At 38.9% G+C, this 18,540-nt stretch overlaps 1 protein-coding gene across 2 annotated transcripts in view; it reads left to right on the forward strand.

Moving 5' to 3' along the window:
* The window catches only part of EMB (embigin), a 46,345-nt gene that overhangs the window by 18,772 nt on the left and 9,033 nt on the right, over positions 1-18,540 (forward strand). For both annotated transcript variants that reach the window (XM_032337444.1, XM_032337443.1), the window contains 2 exons: positions 9,917-10,100; positions 10,333-10,421. In XM_032337444.1, the coding sequence (XP_032193335.1) occupies positions 9,917-10,100; positions 10,333-10,421 (273 nt within the window). The remainder of the gene's footprint in view (positions 1-9,916; positions 10,101-10,332; positions 10,422-18,540) is intronic.

Consider the following 18,540-nt stretch of genomic DNA (forward strand, 5'->3'; position numbering starts at 1 on the left):
GCTTGTCAGAGGATGTCAAAGCCCTTTTGACACCCTCTGCTTCTGTCTTAGCTGAGCTCTTTCCAGGGGTAACCTCTGTTCCATGTATGTACGTATGTGTGTATTCAAAGAAACTGTAGAGTCCTATGGGACATGGTGTTGTACTCTTTAATATTAGTGATTTAAATCCATATGTACTGTCCTGAATTTTTGTTGTTGATCAGTGTTAGTTCTTGAGATCTAGCCATTTTGCATGGACATACCTTATTTCTTTTACTTGTATGCACAGTATATAAACAAACCAGTTTTCTTAAACATTTTCCTCTAAATGGACCCTAGTTTGCTTAAATTGTTTTCAGTTGTAAACCATTCAATAATGAACACTTCTTTCTACATCTCTCTCTCTGGGCATGACTGTGTGTGTTCCTTTGGGATAAATGCTACAGAGTAGAATTGCTGAATTAGGAATTGTGTGCATTTTAATTTTAATACATACTTGCAAATTGCCCTCCAAAGTAGCAGTTTACCTTTCCCCTCACTCCCATATTTGACTGTAATACTCCTTAGTTCCTGACTAGCACCACTCGATATTATTAAATTCTTTCATCTTTGCCAGCAGGAGTGCTAAAAGCTGTTTTAATTTGCGTTTTGGAGTTGGACATACTTATGTATATATGGTGCCTTTATGTTAATACCCTGTATCCATTTTCCTGTTGGGTTTATATACTTTTTAATTGGTGCGAGACAGCTATACACTTTAAATTCTAATTTGCACTTTTTATTGAAATTGCAAATATTGTCTCCCAGTTGTCTTTAAACATTTACAAGGTGTTTTTTATTGTGAAGAAGTTTCATTGTTTTTGTTTTCTTCTATCATTTTTATGGAAGTATTTTCATAGGAGTTTTTTACCCTTCAGTTTTTAATCCTTTTGAAATATAGATTTATGTACTGTGTGTGATAGGGCCCTAACTTTATTAAATTATTATTTTTATATAGATAGCCAAGGTCTCAACATCCTGTACTGAATAGTTCTTTTTCCTAGGCTTTGAAATATCATCCTAATCATATTCCAAATTCCTTTGTGCTATTCTGTTCCTTTATTGTTTCAATATTTTTCAAACATTTTAGAGAGTTGGGCAAAGTAAGAAGTAAATTTACCTTGTAACCTGATTTACCACCCATGCACACACATGGGCAAACACACACATAATACAAAGTATGCATTAAGCAACACGCACACCTCACAGGTGTGTTGTACTGATAAGTTTCTCTTCTCTTTCAATCCATTAAAAAACAAATTTGGTGATTAACTTGACTTCCTGACCATTAAGTTTCCAACTTGCAATCCAGAAAATTCTACCTATTTATTCCATTAATTTCTTGGTATTTTCCAGCATCATTAACACATTAATCTTTTTTTGAAACATTATGATACATCTTTATATCTTTGTTCTTTTTTTTTTTAACGTAGGTTTTCCAATGTCTGACATTTTCACTCTTTCATGTAGATTTTTTTTTTGGAATCAGGTTCCACAGCAAATACTTACTGGATTTTGGCTGATTGTTCACTAAATTTATAGAATAATTTGGAGAATTAATGATTTTATTATATTGTATTACTACCTATAATTTAGATCTCATTTGACTTAAAATTTCTGTTACAGTTTTTTTTTTCTTTTTAAAAAGTATTAAAAATGGGGTGCCGGGGTGGCTCAGTGGGTTAAGCCCTCTGCCTTCAGCTCAGGTCATGATTCCAGGGTCCTGGGATGGAGCCCCACATAGGGCTCTCTGCTCAGCAGGGAGCCTGCTTCCTTCTCTCTCTCTGCCTGCCTCTCTGCCTACTTGTGATCTCTGTCTGTCAAATAAATAAATAAAATCTATAAAAAAAAAAGTATTAAAAATAATAATTATATATACTTAAGGTGTACAACATGATAGTTTTATATATAAATATATATAGTGAAATGTTGCTACAGTCAACTAATTAACCTGTCATCTTACAAAGTAATTTTTTTCTATGATGAGTTTACCTGAAATCTGTTATTATCTTAGCATGTTTCTAGTGTTCAATACAACATTTTTTTAAAAGACTTTATTTATTTATTTGAAAGACAGAGAGAGAGAGAGAGACAGAGCGAGAGAACATGAGAGGGGAGGGAAGAGGAGAAGCAGACTCCCCATGGAGCTGGGAGTCTGATGTGGGACTCAGTCCCAGGACTCAGGGATCATGATGTAACCATCCCTTTACTCTCTGTTTCAATAAGTTCAACTTTCTTCTTCTTTTTTTAGAGTCTACCTATAAATGAAAAAAAATAATATTTGTCTTTCCCTGTCTGGCTTATTTCACTTAGCGTAATGTCTTCCAGATTCATCCTTGTTATTATAAAAGGCAGACTTTCCTTCTTTCTCATGTCTGAGTAAGTCCATCTTCTTTACCCATCCTTCCTTCTGCAGGCACTTGGGTTGTTTCCACATCTTGGCTCATGAACAATGCTGCAGTGTTCATGGCAGTACAAATATCTCTTTGGGATCCCGATTTTATTTCCTTTAGGTATATACCCAGAAATAGGATTGCTGGGTCATATGGCAGTTCTACTTTTTAGTTTTTTGAGGAAGCCCCAGACCATTTTCCATTATGGCTGTACCAATTTATGATCCCACCAACACTGTATAGGAGTTCTCTTTTCTCATGTATCATTTGTTGATCATTTGTATCTCTTCTTTAGAAAAATGTTTATTCAGGTCCTTTGCCCATTTTTAAATTGAGTTATTTGTTTTCTGGCTTTTGAGTTAGTAGTGTTGCTTATATATTTGGGATATTGGCCCCTTATCAGATTAGGTTGGCAAATATTTTCCTCCATTCTGTAAGTTGTCTCTTTACTGTGTCTTTGCTCTGTTGATTGCCTATTGTGCAGAAATTTTAGTTTGATTAATTCTACACGTTTATTTTTGCTTTTGTTGCTTATGCTTTTGGGCTCATATCCATGAAATCATTGCCCAGACCAATGTCAAGAAGCTTTTCCCCTATGTTTTCTGTTTCCCTAGTTTTATGATTAGGATGGAAACCGAATTCTAGAGTATGTCAAAGACTTAAAGAAGGAAAGACAGCAAGAAACCTTGACGTCGTCTGGTTAAGATATTGTTACTAATACTGTACGTTTGATATTAGTGCTCAGGGTAAAGACACATAGTAGATATTTAGTACAATCATGAATGGTTGGGTGAGTGAAAGCACGTAGCAGGTGTTCAGAAAATAAGTGTTGAATGAAAGGGTAAATGAAGAAATGATGCTTTATCATTGCTAGACATTTGCCATTGCTGTTGTGATTAATTTCTCGATTCTGCCTAGATCCTTAAGTCATTCCCTCTAACTTTAAAGTCCTAGGTGGGGGGATAGAATTAGTCAAATGGCATTGCCCTTAGCATCAGAGAGTTAGAAGGAAAATTTTTGGCTTACACAGTAACTGAGGGGGCTTTGCTTCTTATTAAAACTTACACAGAAGGGAAGGGTGTTCAGATTCTGGTTATCCAAAAATATAATAGTCTACTACCACAGTGCTGGATTAACTCTCTCTAACGATGTGAAAAGTTGTTGTAATAGTGTCCTATCCCTTATGTTGTAGAAAAATGTATTTGACTGATGGATTATTACTCAGGGTAATTCCTCAAATTAAATACCACATTGTTGAAAACAAGAAGTAATGTGTCTTTTCTAAAATTCAATGGAGCCATGTCCCTTTGGAATTTCTCTTTGAAATATTTTTAAATCAGTTTAGAAAGTAGAGAAATAACCATTCTACCTGGTACTAATGGAAATGGAGGAAAACGGTGACCAGCAGGAACTTTGATAATGAAATTCAGCCAGCATCTTTTCTTGGCTAATTTGAGAATATTTTCCATAATATTATAGAGACTTTGAATTATGTTTGGTAAACCTGGCTTCACTTGTGTAGAAGCCATCCACATTTTCTAGTATTCCTCTTTCTTTTGATGCTGCTTGCATAAAATTCCCAAAAGCTTGAGAATAAGCTGTGCTTATATAACGCCAGACACATAGTTCTTAGGTCTTGAGGGATTCCCAAGGGAGGACTTGGGGAGTGTGTGTGTGTATCTGTGTGTTTGTATACAGACACACATAGACATACAGACCCGTATGCTCTTTGATCCTCAAGTTAGGCTTTCCTCCTTTGAGGTTTCCTGTGCATATTGGCGATTTTCCTTCCTAAGCTATGAATTCGGGTGCGCAGGTATTTTAGACTATCACATCAGTACTGCACTGATGAGGGAGCATGTAGATAACTTGATAGATTCAGAGAAAAAAAAATGATCATGAATGAAATTTAATTCAGGAGGAGTTGAAAATTATAAGAATTAAGGAGCAATTTTCTTTTGTTATTGTACATGTTTTGAATATGAAGTTTAAGAGAGTGTATTTTATTCTTATTCAGAGGAGTTATTTTATAAACTTACCATATGGTCAGGAGCATCATATAAATGGAGCCAACAACGTGTTAAAAATAGGATCGTTTCACTTTTATATAGGGGTGTTGGCCTCATGTTAGAGTGGCCATCCGCATTATTTCTGTAAGGGTTCTTTGTGTTCCGTCTATATTTTAGGATGTAACATGGGACCTCATTGACTTCTATGTAAAATAAGGGAGAGCTCCGTATTTCCTCTCTGTCTTAGCCGGAATTGTCCCATTTTACCAGTTTTTTATGTTGTGGTGCATTTCACTCTTATAAATAAAAGTTTCTGCTTCTCAAGCATGTTTGGAAACACTGTCCTATGCAAGAAATTTTAACTTGCTTTTTTTCACTTTTCTTTTTTTTAATAAAGGAACAAAATAGACTTTTATATCAAGTGATAAGATTCTTAAATGGGCCCATTAAGGTCTAACTATTATCATTTCTTTGAAGATTTGTGAAGACACAAATTGCTTAAGTGTCCATATACTTTAAAATTTTTAATTATGAAAATAAGAGACAAGTATAAATTACTGTATGACTTAAGTGTAGTCTTTTAAAATATAGCTCAGAAACCAGACAAATAGGTGTAGTCTTAGAAATGCTGACAAAGTGGATGTTTTTGCGATACTCTAAAATAGCAGAAATGCATTGCAGTTGTGGTTTGGGGGAAGCTGAAACATTGTCCATTGAGTTCAATGGAAATATTAGTTTGTTGGCTGATTGCAAAATATTTTAAAGTTAGAGGTGAGGGCGCCTGGGTGGCTCAGTGGGTTAAGCTGCTGCCTTCGGCTCAGGTCATGATCTCAGGGTCCTGGGATCGAGTCCCGCATCGGGTTCTCTGCTCCGCGGGGAGCCTGCTTCCTCCTCTCTCTCTGCCTGCCTCTCTGCCTACTTGTGATCTCTCTGTGTCAAATGAATAAATAAAATCTTTAAAAAAAAAATAAAGTTAGAGGTGAAACTTTTTACATATTTTTGATTTTCTGATAGGAAAGCAAGCTACAGAAGCCCCTGAGAAGTGTTGCAAGAAACAGGGAGCTAACAATTAGGACTTGGAGCCTGGCAAGAGTTAGGGAGAGGCTACCGTGCGGTTTTAATAGAATTATTTAGTTGAAAGTGTGAATTTTTTTAAAGATTTTCTTTCTTTATGTGACAGAGAGAGACAGATCACAAGTAGGCAGAGAGGCAGGCAAAGAGAGAGGGGAAGCAGGCTTCCTATTGAGCAGAGAGCCTGATGGGGAGCTCAATCCCAGGACCCTGAGATCATGAACTGAGCCGAAGGCAAAGGCTTAACCTCCTGAGCCACCCAGACACCCCAAAAGTATAAATGTTTGAAATATGTTGATCTTACCATTTGTCTATTATCACTTTGCTGTATTGCTGCATTATAAGTTATTTCATCTTCCATTATTATTTTCTTTCATTTAAAATCTCAATTCAGTGGTGTCTAGGTAGCTTGGTGGGTTAGGTATATGACTCTTGATTTCAGCTCAGGTCATGATCCCGGGGTCATGAGATCGAGCCCCACCTCAGGCTCCACGCTCAGTCCAGAGTCTACTTGTTGCTTTCTCTTTGCTCCTCCCCCTGCTTATGGGTGTGCAGGTTCTTGCATGCGCTCTTTCTCTCGAATAAATAAATAAATAATAAACTCTTTAAAAAAGGTAAAACCTCAGTTCCGTAGTTTGAAAGTGATGAGGAAGTTAATTCTATTGTCATGAGAATTTCATATGTTTGAGAGTCGGTACACGTAGTTGGTTATAGACTCTGGACTCAGTCCCATCCAAATTTGTATTCACATCTGTCATTATCAGGATGCATGATCTAGGGAAAGATAGTTAACCTTATCTAGTTAACCCTGAGTTAAGCCTCAGTTCCTCCTCTGTGGAGTTGGAGTGATAGTAATGATACTCATCTCATAGAAAGGCTGTAAAGATTAAATGATACGAGCAATACAGAACTTCAGGCAATACGTGATAGCTTTTGTTACATTCCCCAGTATTGAGGAGGAAGAAAATGGAGAAACAGCTAAGTGGGAAATTAGTTGGCAGTTACTATATCACTAAAAGTTTCCTTATAACTCATTTAATCTTTTCTGTGGCCTCACGAAATAGGGCTTGTGCCATTTTACAAATGAGGAAACTGAGATGTCCACCATAAAGATGCTCGCTGTTGCCCTGTGAGTCACCTCAGGCAAGGAACCTGACATGGGGCCCCCTCCCTTATGACATGGTCATCATACATATTTTAACTTCCTGATATTTTAGGAGGCTCCAGGGAGCTGTACCACTGAAAAGAGCGTGGTGTCCTGGAGTCCCCTTCTGGAACAGAAATACCTCTGTACTGACTCGTGCTAGGAGTGATAAGGCTGCCGTGTCTTCTTGCCAGTCCTCCAGCAAGAAAGATGGTCTGTATTCAACCCCATAAGGTGCCCAAGAAATAATGCAAGAGTCAAAATAGCCTTCTCTGGGTGCTCCGGCCTCCAGAACCTCTGGGATCGCTGTGGCCTACTGCAAGGCCTGGGTCTCCGCAATTCTGAGCAGGGTGGCTTTGCCAGCATAAACCCAGGCTGGGCAGAGGCCAGCAGTAACGAGTGACACCCAGCATAGACTTGGGGAAAAGACTCAAGAAATCTCCAGAAGCTTTGTCCTTGAAGCATCAACTTAGCAGAGTTTTGCAGGATGTGAAAGAATTTTCTGTAGACTTTGGTAGATGGTCTGTGTCCCACAAGGAAGGAAAAGAGGTAGTCGGGTTAAACATTTTTAACGTATGGTAAAGCACTTTCTGGAACTTGGTAAGATACCAGAATATGCTATATTGGGGTGAAGACAGAGAGTGTATGGAGAACTCCTTGATGAAATTGATGAATGAAGTAAATTTCTTTGACAGAGAGACCGGACTAGGTTTTCAGGGGACCCCAGAGCTTAAGCTGAAGGAGGAAAATTTACAGAAAACAGAAGCTCCTAGGACCAAATAGGACAATTTTTTTTTTTTTTAAGGTTTTACTTATTTATTTGAGAGAGAGAGAATGAGGGAAAGGGATCTTGAGAGGGGAGAGGTCAGCAGGAGAAGCAGACTCCCTGCTGAGCAGGGAGCCCGATGCGGGACTTGATTCTGGGACTCCAGGATCATGACCTGAGCCGAAGGCAGTTGCTCAACCAACTGAGGCACCCAGGCGCCCCGAATATGATGGATCTTGAGATATTTTCTTCTGTTACTAGCATCTCCTATAAATTCTGGTATGCAGTAGATGCTCAGCAAGTGCACCAAAAGATGCAGTTTGACCCACTCAGTTTTTTCTCTGTATAACTGAATCTTGTTAAGATCTGTCTATACCTAGGGCTTTTGTTTTGTTTTGTGTTTTGTTTTACCTTTCTTTTTGCCATAAAATTCAGCTCAGCACTTCTGCAATTCCCGAGCTGTTATTTCAGGCATATGCTCACAAAGCACTTCACACTAGCTGAACTTCACTGTTTGCAAACTTTGCACCTGGTCATTGCTTAAGGAAGCATTTTTATAAAGTTTTCAGTGTAATTAAAAGTGACGTTATGCTATTTGGGTTCTGTTTGTTTTGTTTTGTTTTGTTTTTTTCTCTCTCTACATTTTGGCCCTGCATTCTGCTTTTACTGACACCACGTTACTGGGCAGGAAATTGAGAAATGTGTTTATATACCGCAGGGCCCTCTCCCAAACATAACGCCCCATTTCCCTTTAAGAGTAACCACCACTGTTCTGGTTTTTAAAAAATTGTTTTATCACACAAGAGTACCTCCCTAATATTATAGTTTAATTTTTTTTTTATTTTTAAAGATTTTATTTATTTATTTGACAGAGAGTGAGAGAGAGCACAAGTCAGAGAGGCAGGCAGAGAGAGAGGGGGAAGCAGGCTCCCTGCTGAGCAGAGAGTCCGATGCGGGGCTCGATCCCAGGACCCTGAGATCACGACCTGAGCCGAAGGCAGAGGATTTAACCCACTGAGCCACCCAGGTGCCCCTATTATAGTTTAGTTTTACTTTTTTTTTGTTTGTTTGTTTTTTGTTTTTTTTTTAAAGGCGTGTTTCTAAGGTATGTTTTCATTTTTGGGTTTCTTTCTTTCCCTTTTCTAATTTATCTGTTGAAAACACTGGATTGTTTGTCTTGTCGAGTTTTCTCACACTCTCTATTTGGTCGATCACTTTCATGGGGTGCTGTTTAACATGATTTTCCATCCTCCATATTTCCTGGAAACTGGTAGTTGAATCTAGAGACTTAGGACCCTGTCCCCCTTTACTCCTCGCCCCCCACCTTGGACAAAACGACTGCCTAGGTAGTGGGGTGTCCTCCTTGGGAGACACACAGTTCCGTGACTGAGAGGGTTGCTGCAGCTGATGGAAAATGCCGAGATCCATGATTCACCAGGAGTTACAGCATCATTCTGTCAGATTTCTAGAGTTTCTTCACTTACTGGCTAGAACTGTATAAAAAGAAAGTTTTCCTCTTCTATTATCTGGTTGCCTTTAGTGGCACATTTAGTATAGGAAGAGCAGTGTACCTTTTTGTTATTTTCCCTTTACTTACTATTGCTCAAAAAAAAAGTTGGCTCTAATGTATCCACCATAAGTGGGATATAGATATCTACATGTATTTATATATAGCTAGTGACCTCATGGTTTGTTTGGTTTTTTTTTTAAGATTTTATTTATTTATTTGACAGAGATCACAAGTAGGCAGAGAGGCAGGCAGAGAGAGAGAGAGAGAGAGGAAGAGGAAGCAGGCTCCCTGCTGAGCAGAGAGCCCAATGTGGGGCTCAATCCCAGGACCCTGAGATCATGACCTGACTCGAAGGCAGAGGCTTAACCCACTGAGCCACCCAGGTGCCCCTGACCTCGTGGCTTTGTACCGGAATTGCAAATTCAGTGAAAATGCAGAAGTACAGGTTGAGTATTTTAATTCTGCCATTCATCTGTATGTTTGTCCAGGCCCCACAAGAATTTAAGGACTAAGAAGACTAGGAATGACAGAATTAGTATAACACACAAACCCATATTTTACACAGAACGTTCTTGTAATAACTACGAATAGCATGATTCCTTAAAGGAGCCAAAACCGTTACTCCATTCTTTCTCTCCCTTAGGTTTTGTTTGTTTTTACAGTTGGGGTGTTTCTCTGGTTCGAGGGTAGGGACCTCCTTGATACCGTGCTCTTCCCCCATACCCTCATCAGCTGGAAATTTTAAGGAGATTAAGATTATAGCCTTAGGCTTTTGCTATTCTGGTAATGTAACAAACGCTTTCTTCCTCTGTGACTATGAAAGAGAATAATAAAGGGAACCAAATCTGTGTCGACAGAAGAATAATTCTTCAAAGGAATATTACATTCAGAAACTGGTGATAGAGCATTATTATGGATGACTTAAAACTGCTTTGTCTATATTGGTTGTCCCCGAAACGTAACTTTTACAACATCTTTTGTCTGGTTTTCTTTTGTGGCTAACAGAACATTCCAGTGTGCCAGTGGAAAAAAATATCACTTTAGAACGACCTTCTGCTGTAGAACTCACATGTCAATTCACAGCTTCTGGGGATGTGAATTCAGTAAATGTGACTTGGAAAAAAAGGGATGAACAACTTAAGAATTATCATGTCAGTGCCACAGGAGGCGTCCTGTATACCCAGTACAAGTGAGTACATAACACTTTAACCTGCCTGGCTCAAGGAAATTCATCAACTTCTAAACATTTTTGATGACTGGGCAGTTTTGCCTTTGCTGTCTCCTGAAGGTTATGCTAATGGTCTGATTTGCATATTTACGTCATCGTTTCTATTTTAGAATTTTGATTAAATGCTGAGTCTTTTTCATTTTTATCAAGAAGTGTTTTGAGAACTAAGCCTATATTAATGAATTCTCTTTAGGTTTCCCATCATTAATAGCGAGCAACTGGGAAGCTATTCTTGTTTCTTTGAAGAGGGAAAGGAACGAAGGGGCACATTTAATTTCAGAGGTTAGTACTAATAATTTATAGAGTAATAACTTCAGTATTATATTTTTAGAATTCTAAACCCCCCAATTTTTGAATTACCATTACAATACTAAACATAATGGGCTGAGGGAGAATCATATACTTTCCACTGAATCTTAAGTGGTGACCTTAAAAATGGAGTGTCCCAGTCTCTCTAAGTGGTAGCATTTGCATTCCCAATCCATTCCCACTCCTGTCCCTCCCCTAGCTTAAAGTGAGACTTTAGTGTGAAAGATGGGGCTGCCAGGTTCCTTGTAACAATCTCTCGAATTTCTTTGCTTATTCATTTGTTTAGCCCACTAAACTCAGAGCTTTTATATACTGTCTCTTTTTTTTTTTTTTTAAAGATTTTATTTATTTATTTGTCAGAGAGAGAGAGCAAGAGCGAGCACAGGCAGAGTGGCAGGCAGAGGCAGAGGGAGAAGCAGGCTCCCTGCGGAGCAAGGAGCCCGATGTGGGACTCGATCCCAGGACGCTGGGATCATGACCTGAGCCGAAGGCAGCTGCTTAACCAACTGAGCCACCCAGGCGTCCCTATATACTGTCTCTTTAGGTGTCTGACTTACTGTACCCCTAGGCTGTGAGACTGTGCTTTGGTGTTCTATACCATTGGGTCTGGGACTTGGGGGTTTTAGGGAGCCATAAAATTTAAAAATAATACGGAGATGCACAAAGGTTGCCTGTTTTTGGTCTCTTCCAATGAGGACAAAACCCAGAATGCGATCCATAGCTCCTCCCTGTGGAACGAGAAAAAGTAAAATCAGAATATTTTACTCTTCCTCTCATTAGACCAGAACTGTAAAGGTCTCAGTCTCATAATAAAGACTAGTCACTGAGTTGGGCACTTATCTTCATAAAAAACCCCTCTTCTGTGATAGATTAGTGAACCACAGTGTCGAGGCTGGTATCTGGGAAATGTGGTCTATTGCCACATTAACTATTCTGGGCTTTGCTTCACATTATGTGTATTTCCCAAGGTACATGAGAAATTGTTCTCTACTTTTCTGGAAAATTGTGAGGTCTGGCTAGCCGCCCTGACAAAATACGGGTATTGTCTCCAAGGCCCTATCAAGAGCAGAATAGCCTGCTTCAACAGGATCATGATTTAAGGTGGTTCGCTCCTATATGGCTCCCTGCCTTCCCTCCGTTCTCACAGACTCATTTCCTTCACTTGGCTCTGTAAATGTTCCTCCTTGGCAAATATAATAAATCCTTGTGTTTATGCAATTTGGTCTCTGCGAAGGCAGAAACTATTCCCATCCTTCGATCATTTTGATCATGTGCATCCTCTCTTAACCTCCTTTCCTCGCGTAATTTAATTTCGTGGAGGGCAGATGCACCGTACGTTTCCTAACCTTCTTCTCTTCTTTCCCTGGTCTTTTTCTTTCCTTCCTTCCCTCCCACTCCTCCCCCCTCTTCCCTTCTTTCTTTCCTTCTTAATGAGCTAAAAAGATATTAAACACCTGCACAAATACATAGTCTTCTATTAAGCATTTTATTGAGTGTCCTTTCAATAGGTAAAGAAGTTCTGTAGGTTTTGAGGGAATCTTCATCAAATCTTGAGGCCTAAAGTGATTCCAGAGATTCAGTTTTTAAAAATGGTCTTTTTCAGGGGTGCCTTGTTGGCTCAGTTGGTTAAGCATCTGCCTTTGGCTCAAGTCGTGATCCCAGGGTCCTGGGTTGGAGCCCTGAGTCCAGCTCTCTGCTCAGCAGGGAGCCTGCTTCTCCCTCTCCCTCTGCCTGCCTCTCTACCTGCTTGTGCTCTCGCTCTCTCTGTGTCAAATAAATAAAATCTCTAAAAAAAAATAAAAAAAAAGAAAAATTGTTTTTTCCTGCCATCTAAGTAGGACTGTTTTCTAGAAATAGGTACTAATTACACCTGTTCACAGTTTAAATATTGAATATACTATGTGTTTTTCCTATTTGCTCTCTTATAATAAATTACTTAAATTATTATTTGGCACTCATCGGTCCTGCCTCTAATGTGAAGATTAACAGAAACATTTTACTTTTCAATATGCCAATACATTTCATGCCATGTGGACTTGGAGAAAGCCTCTTGACTCCATATCTATTTTGAGATGACCAGGCGGATTCTGGCTGGCGTCAGGAGCACCAGCACAAAGCTTGGGTTTGAAATCAAATGCTTGAGGATTGCAAATAGCCACTGAATATTTACTGTTTTTTTTTTCCTTTTTATAGTTTTTTAAAAAAGTACTTTAGTTCAGTTTATTAGTTTGTTTGTTTGTTTGTTTGTTTGACAGAGTTCACAAGTAGGCAGAGAGAGAGGAGGAAACAGACTCTCTACTGAGCAGAGAGCCCGATGCGGGGCTCGATCCCAGGACCCTGAGATCACGACCTGAGCCGAAGGCAGAGGCTTTAACCCACTGAGCCACCCAGGCACCCCTGTTTATTACTTTTTAATCCCCACTTAACATTTGTGTAACTTTTAAGTATGCGTTATGTCTCAAAGACATTTATAAAATTAATAAGTTGGACCTTTCTAGATCTTTCATAAAATCATAATTTCCTGTAACTCATCTAAATTGAATATTGCTTGGAGAAATAATTTCATTTGATTACAACTTAAAGGCAGCTGCAGAAGAGTTCCTATTATAGTTATTATTTAATTAGATCTGTAAGGCTTATAGGATGGCATCTATTTTTATAAATATCCTATTATATCTCCACATGGCTTGCTAATGGGTTTTCCTAAAAAGAAGGCTTAGTTTTCCTTAGCAATCCTACAACTGAGTGTGGTTGAAAGCCTTTTTTATCCTCTATTTTAAGTTCAGCCAAGAATAACCCATTTTGCTATTGACTATATGAGTCAACTAGTGCATGAGCCTGAGTCCTTGGAATAATTCATCAGCAGAGCCCCTACGTGTGCCTTTTTGGGAGCTGGTTGATTTATTACTAGAGATTGTAAAAGGGCCTCAGCATCACTGATTAGTACAATGCAAAAAAACCTGCTGACTTTGTGGGTTTGACTGTTGATGCTAGGTCCCAGAGAGAGAGCAAAAGTCACACTGGAAACTGGCAGGTACTAACATGTTGGTGATTACTTTTCATTCAAGAAGGATGAGTGGTGGGCCCCATGTTTCTCAGTAGCTGGTCAACTCTTCTGACATGGTTGCTGAAAACTTCTATAACATTCATCAGTGTTAAAATCTCCTAGTAGAAAGATGCAGAAATTTAGCTGGTGAAGGATGAGATTTTGATGGCATCAAGTGCTGTGAAACCTTTCTTGGCCTGGCCGTCTGTCTCCGTATCCAAGGAGAAGGAGTATGGAATAGTACTATGTAGAATCGGTTGGAACTTCAGTTTTAAACCCCAGTGTTGATGTCTAGTTAGCTGTCTTTGACTATGTGGAAGAGTCTTTTCCTAATTTGGTGATTCCTAAATGTCCTTGAGCCAAAAATGACCCAGGCTGATTTTTTTCGTAGTTCATGATATAAATCTCTAAGTTTACAACTCCATAGGGCTTTTACTATCACCAGGCAGATCCTGGGCCCCATCCGGACACTAGTTTGAATCAGCAATTCAGCATCTTCAAACTTGGATTCTACCAATCCCAAGACTCTCAGGGGTCCTGCCTTATCCAAAGTTTCAAAAAGTCAACAGCACACATTAAAATACTGTATCGTTGTCCTTCTTTGCATAAATATTTCCAAACATTAAGTAGCAGCCCAGAACCAACTGTGACCTCTGGAAAAGTTCCAACAAACTAGAGTTTCCTGACCTTGGTGCATTTTATAGTTTAGATCCATACTGCTATTATCAGCCATATAAAGTGCAGCAGAGCAGTAGTTAATGTCCACCTTTTCACATGGAACTCAGGAAGTGTGGTTCTGCTTCAGCTGAGGTTTGGAAGGAACCTTGTGGCTTCAGAAAAGAATCCTTACTTTAGCCAAGTTTGAATCTCTGCTTAATGTGCATGTTTTCAGTGGAGGCCTCCCCTGAAGTAGGGTTGACCTTTCCGGGAGCTTTTGTGTTCTCATACTTCATTTACAATAAAGCCACACCAGGTGTTGCGCATATTGGAATGAAGTATGGCTACAGTGTGGTGTTGAACTGATAGACTCACAGTGTTCTGTCAGGAGGCCCTCGAAATAACTTCCTTCTCACTCTGTCTGATCATTCCTTTTCCCAACAAAATCTCAAGTAAAGAAACACACACCAAAAAAGGACACTAAGGCGAAGTCACATTTTTTTGTTAACCAGCCTTGGCCACAAATGTTGCTGAAATTCTTGGAAGCCTTTGCCATACAGAAGGCTTCTTTCTCCTCAGTGAGGTTGTACTAACCTTAAGCCAAAGCAGAGCCATGGATTTCTTCACAGCCCAAGGTCAGTTAGGTCTTTACTCCACTGAACGCGAGGATAACACCCTCCTGAGCCAGGAAAAATATGCTGAACATGAGGCTGAGTTATTTATACCCCAGATTTCTATCCCTAGAAAACAGGGCCCAATCAGCGCCCGGGACCATGACTAATCCAGGATAATCCTCCTCTCTAAGACTGGAAAACCTTGAGGGCTGAATGAGAGGAGAGAATTTCTGGTGAGGTCACTGGGGACTTCATTCCACAGGCTGCTGCTCAGCCTCCCCTCCCCCTACCTCCAGTGTCTAGTGAGGAAAGAGGATCTACCGTAAGAAAAAAACAGAATGGGGAGCCCCTGGGGGGCTTAGTCAGTTAAGTGTTTGCCTTCAGCTCAGATCATGATCTTGGGGTCCTTGAATTGAGTCCCGCATCTAGCTCCTTGCTCAGCGGGGAGCCTCTTTCTCCCTCTCCCTTTCTGTCAAATAAATATATAAAAATATATAATATTATAGTGATAAATAATATATAATATAATATAAAAATATATAATATTAATATAATAATGTAAATAAATGTAAATAAAAAAGAAAAGGAAACAGAATGAAATGTACTATGGTTCAGCATAATTTAGACCTACAATGTTCTGATGCTGAAATTTATTGTCTTGTTCCTCAAGAACTTAAAATGTAGTTACGTTAATATCAAGACAGATGGTCATCCTATTCTCTTGGATCCTAGAGTTGCTTCCAGTTTTCCTATATTGGTTATTTGCCTGCAATAGACTGCTGTCTGGGTTCCCAGATGAGCCCAGAGGCCAGTAGTCACAGGCTGAAGAAACTGAACAAAAGTAGTTTGAGTTAATAGGGAGAACACATACATGAGAGACACCATCTTTATTGTTATTTTAAAAATGCATGTGGATAGCAATTATTTTCTTATTTTAAAATTTCACTCATAGATTATGTCAAAGTACCAGTTGCTTTATTCTCCTTTTTCTTGTTAAAACCAGTATGTGGGGGTGCCTGGGTGGCTCAGTGGATTAAGCCGCTGTCTTCAGCTCAGGTCATGATCTTAGGGTCCTGGGATCGAGCCCCGCATCTGCTTCAGCATTCCTGCTGAGCAGAGAGCCTGCTTCCCCCTTTCCCTCTGCCTGACTTTCTGCCTACTTGTGATCTCTCTCTCTGTCAAAAAAAAAAAAAAAAAAACAAAACCAAAACACCAGTATGTGGTGAGCGGGCCCTTTTTATTCTTAGATTTTTATGTAATATGTAAAGTTATCATTCCACGTGTTTCTTCTGCTCTATATACATTAGTCTGAAAGCAAGATTTTCTTTTTAACTTTTTAACCAATTTAATTTCTTGTTATGGTAAGGAGAAATAATGAGGTGCCCTGATTTAAATTGTTTTTAATTTATGCTGAAATTGTAATCCTTACACAAAAATCTTACTCAGCTGCTTTCACCAAGTACATGAAGGTGTGTTTCAAGCAGTAGAATTTGTTTCACAGCCTCACAAAGTTCTTTAATTGATGTTATTAAAGGATCTCAAAGCTCCTCTGTTTTTTCATTCTTTGGGGCCTTGTCTCCTGTAAATTCATCCCCTTGAATTTTTCATCATTTTACTCTTTTGGTCTCCTTTCTCACATGGGCTGGGTGGTCTATAAAGGATTCAGTGTGGAGCCTTTCCCACGTTGTGGGGGTTTTTATGTGTTTCTACAGTTCTGAGATGTATTCAGATGAATTTCCAGTTCTCTTTTTTTTTTATTCTAAATCTTATTTCCTCTCTGTTCCACATGACCAGCTGACCTAGAAATCATTCTCGCACATGATAATGATCTATCCTAGTAAGCTGGCTCATGACCACTAGGTAATAAGGCTGTGGGCATTACAAATTTCAAGGGAGGTCAGTTAAGAAAAGCTGTACCAGTACATGATCAAAACTTTGTGGTGTTTACTTTGCACCAAACACTTTATTTATTATGATCTCATACTTAATCCTTTACAACAACATGGTAGGATGGGTTATGACCTACTGAAGTCCTCAACGTTAGTAACACTGAAACTGTAATTTGAGTATATGTACTTCCTGGACCCAAATCAATTCTTGGTCATATCATGGCCACATTGTGCTGACTTCCTTCCAACACTTAATGACCTGACACTTGAAATGGACACATATTAACCACATATTAACTAAATATCCTTCAGCCTGTTGGTGACCGATCAGAATGTGGGACACTGGTGGCCTCAGTCAAAAGGAATGCTCAGAATATCTTCTGGCTGAGATGTCTTAGATAAAGACAGTCACATGTATTAATTCTCTCCTCTCTCAGGAGTGCCCTAGTGATAGCTGACTAGGTTTATGAAGTATTAGTTGGTGATTATAAATTTTGATTGGCAGTTCACAGCTTTAGTTGATTTAAAATTGTAGACCATTGAGTTCCATAGAAACATGTTTCCTTGGTTATGTAAAGTGTGATAACTGATTTATAGATTGCTCTGTTATCTTTCGTATGAATTACTTGAATCACTAATGCTGACATGGGTGACATACCTTCCTCTTATTTGTGTCTCTTTTTATTAGCACTGCCTCATTCAACACCCAGCTGGTCAGCAGCCTTGATGAAGGAGAGGGTGATATGTGCAGTTGTATTTAGGCACATTTTATTTATTTATTTTTAAAAGATTTTATTTATTTATTTGAGAGAGAGAGAGAGAGAATGCGTGCACAAGTAGGGGGTGTGGAGGGGCAGAGGAAGAGGGAGAAGCAGACTCCCCGCTGATCAGGGAGCCCAACCCTGGAGATCATGACCTGAGCTGAAGACAGATACTTAATAGACTATGGCTTCCCATTAGGCACATTAGACTGCCCACACCGATCATTGTAACCTTAATCACCTGAGGACAGAACTCATAAAGAAATCCTATTCTCCAACCTATGTTAACACTTCCATGGTAGTTATACAAGTCAGGATTTCTTTTCTCATGATTACCAACTATTTCCCCTTTCCTCATCTTTATGATTTATCCAGCAAATGCCAATTATCTTTGGGTAGTACAAAACCAAGATCACTTAGAAAATGTATTCAATCTAGAAATCTAACTTTAGTACTTCAAACCAATCTTTGTATTTCTACCCTGGCCTATCCCAAAACAAAATATAAATACAGGATAACAAGGGAATATCAAGCAGTATTTATAAAATTTGTCAATAGAGCATTAAAAATTCATACATGACTTTATACTTTCTCTCTGTTGCCAAATAAAAAAAGGAAAAACAAAACATAAAACCAAAAACTTGCTAAAATGAATAAAAGAAAAAAAGTAAAAATAACCTTCATTGGTCAGCCTACACCTCCAGTATAAGTGCACATTCAATAATATATCCTTTGAGTTCAGTGAGAAGAAACTGATTCCACGATGGAGTTTGGCTGGAATGCTTTCATTGCTTTGCTTATGTTCTGATGTTTTAATTTTCTTTACCAAGTTATTCATATCCTTAAAACTTAATTTTTCTAAATTCAGTGGTCATTTTTATTCTGTTACTAATGGCACCTACCTCAAACTTTCTTAGGAAATTTATCATCCAAAACAAATAAACAAAAACAGGAGAAAAAGAGTCATAGAGACAACAAACCTGTGGTTGCCAGGGGGTGTGGTCTGGTGGGGGAAATGACAAAATGGGTAAAGGGCAGTGGAGGTAGGGGACTCCAGTTACAGCATGGATAAGTCGGGGGATGAAAGCTATAGCACAGGGAATAAGGTCTATGATATTATAATAG

Source organism: Mustela erminea, chromosome 3 (assembly GCF_009829155.1).
Source record: "Mustela erminea isolate mMusErm1 chromosome 3, mMusErm1.Pri, whole genome shotgun sequence".
NCBI lineage: Eukaryota > Metazoa > Chordata > Mammalia > Carnivora > Mustelidae > Mustela > Mustela erminea.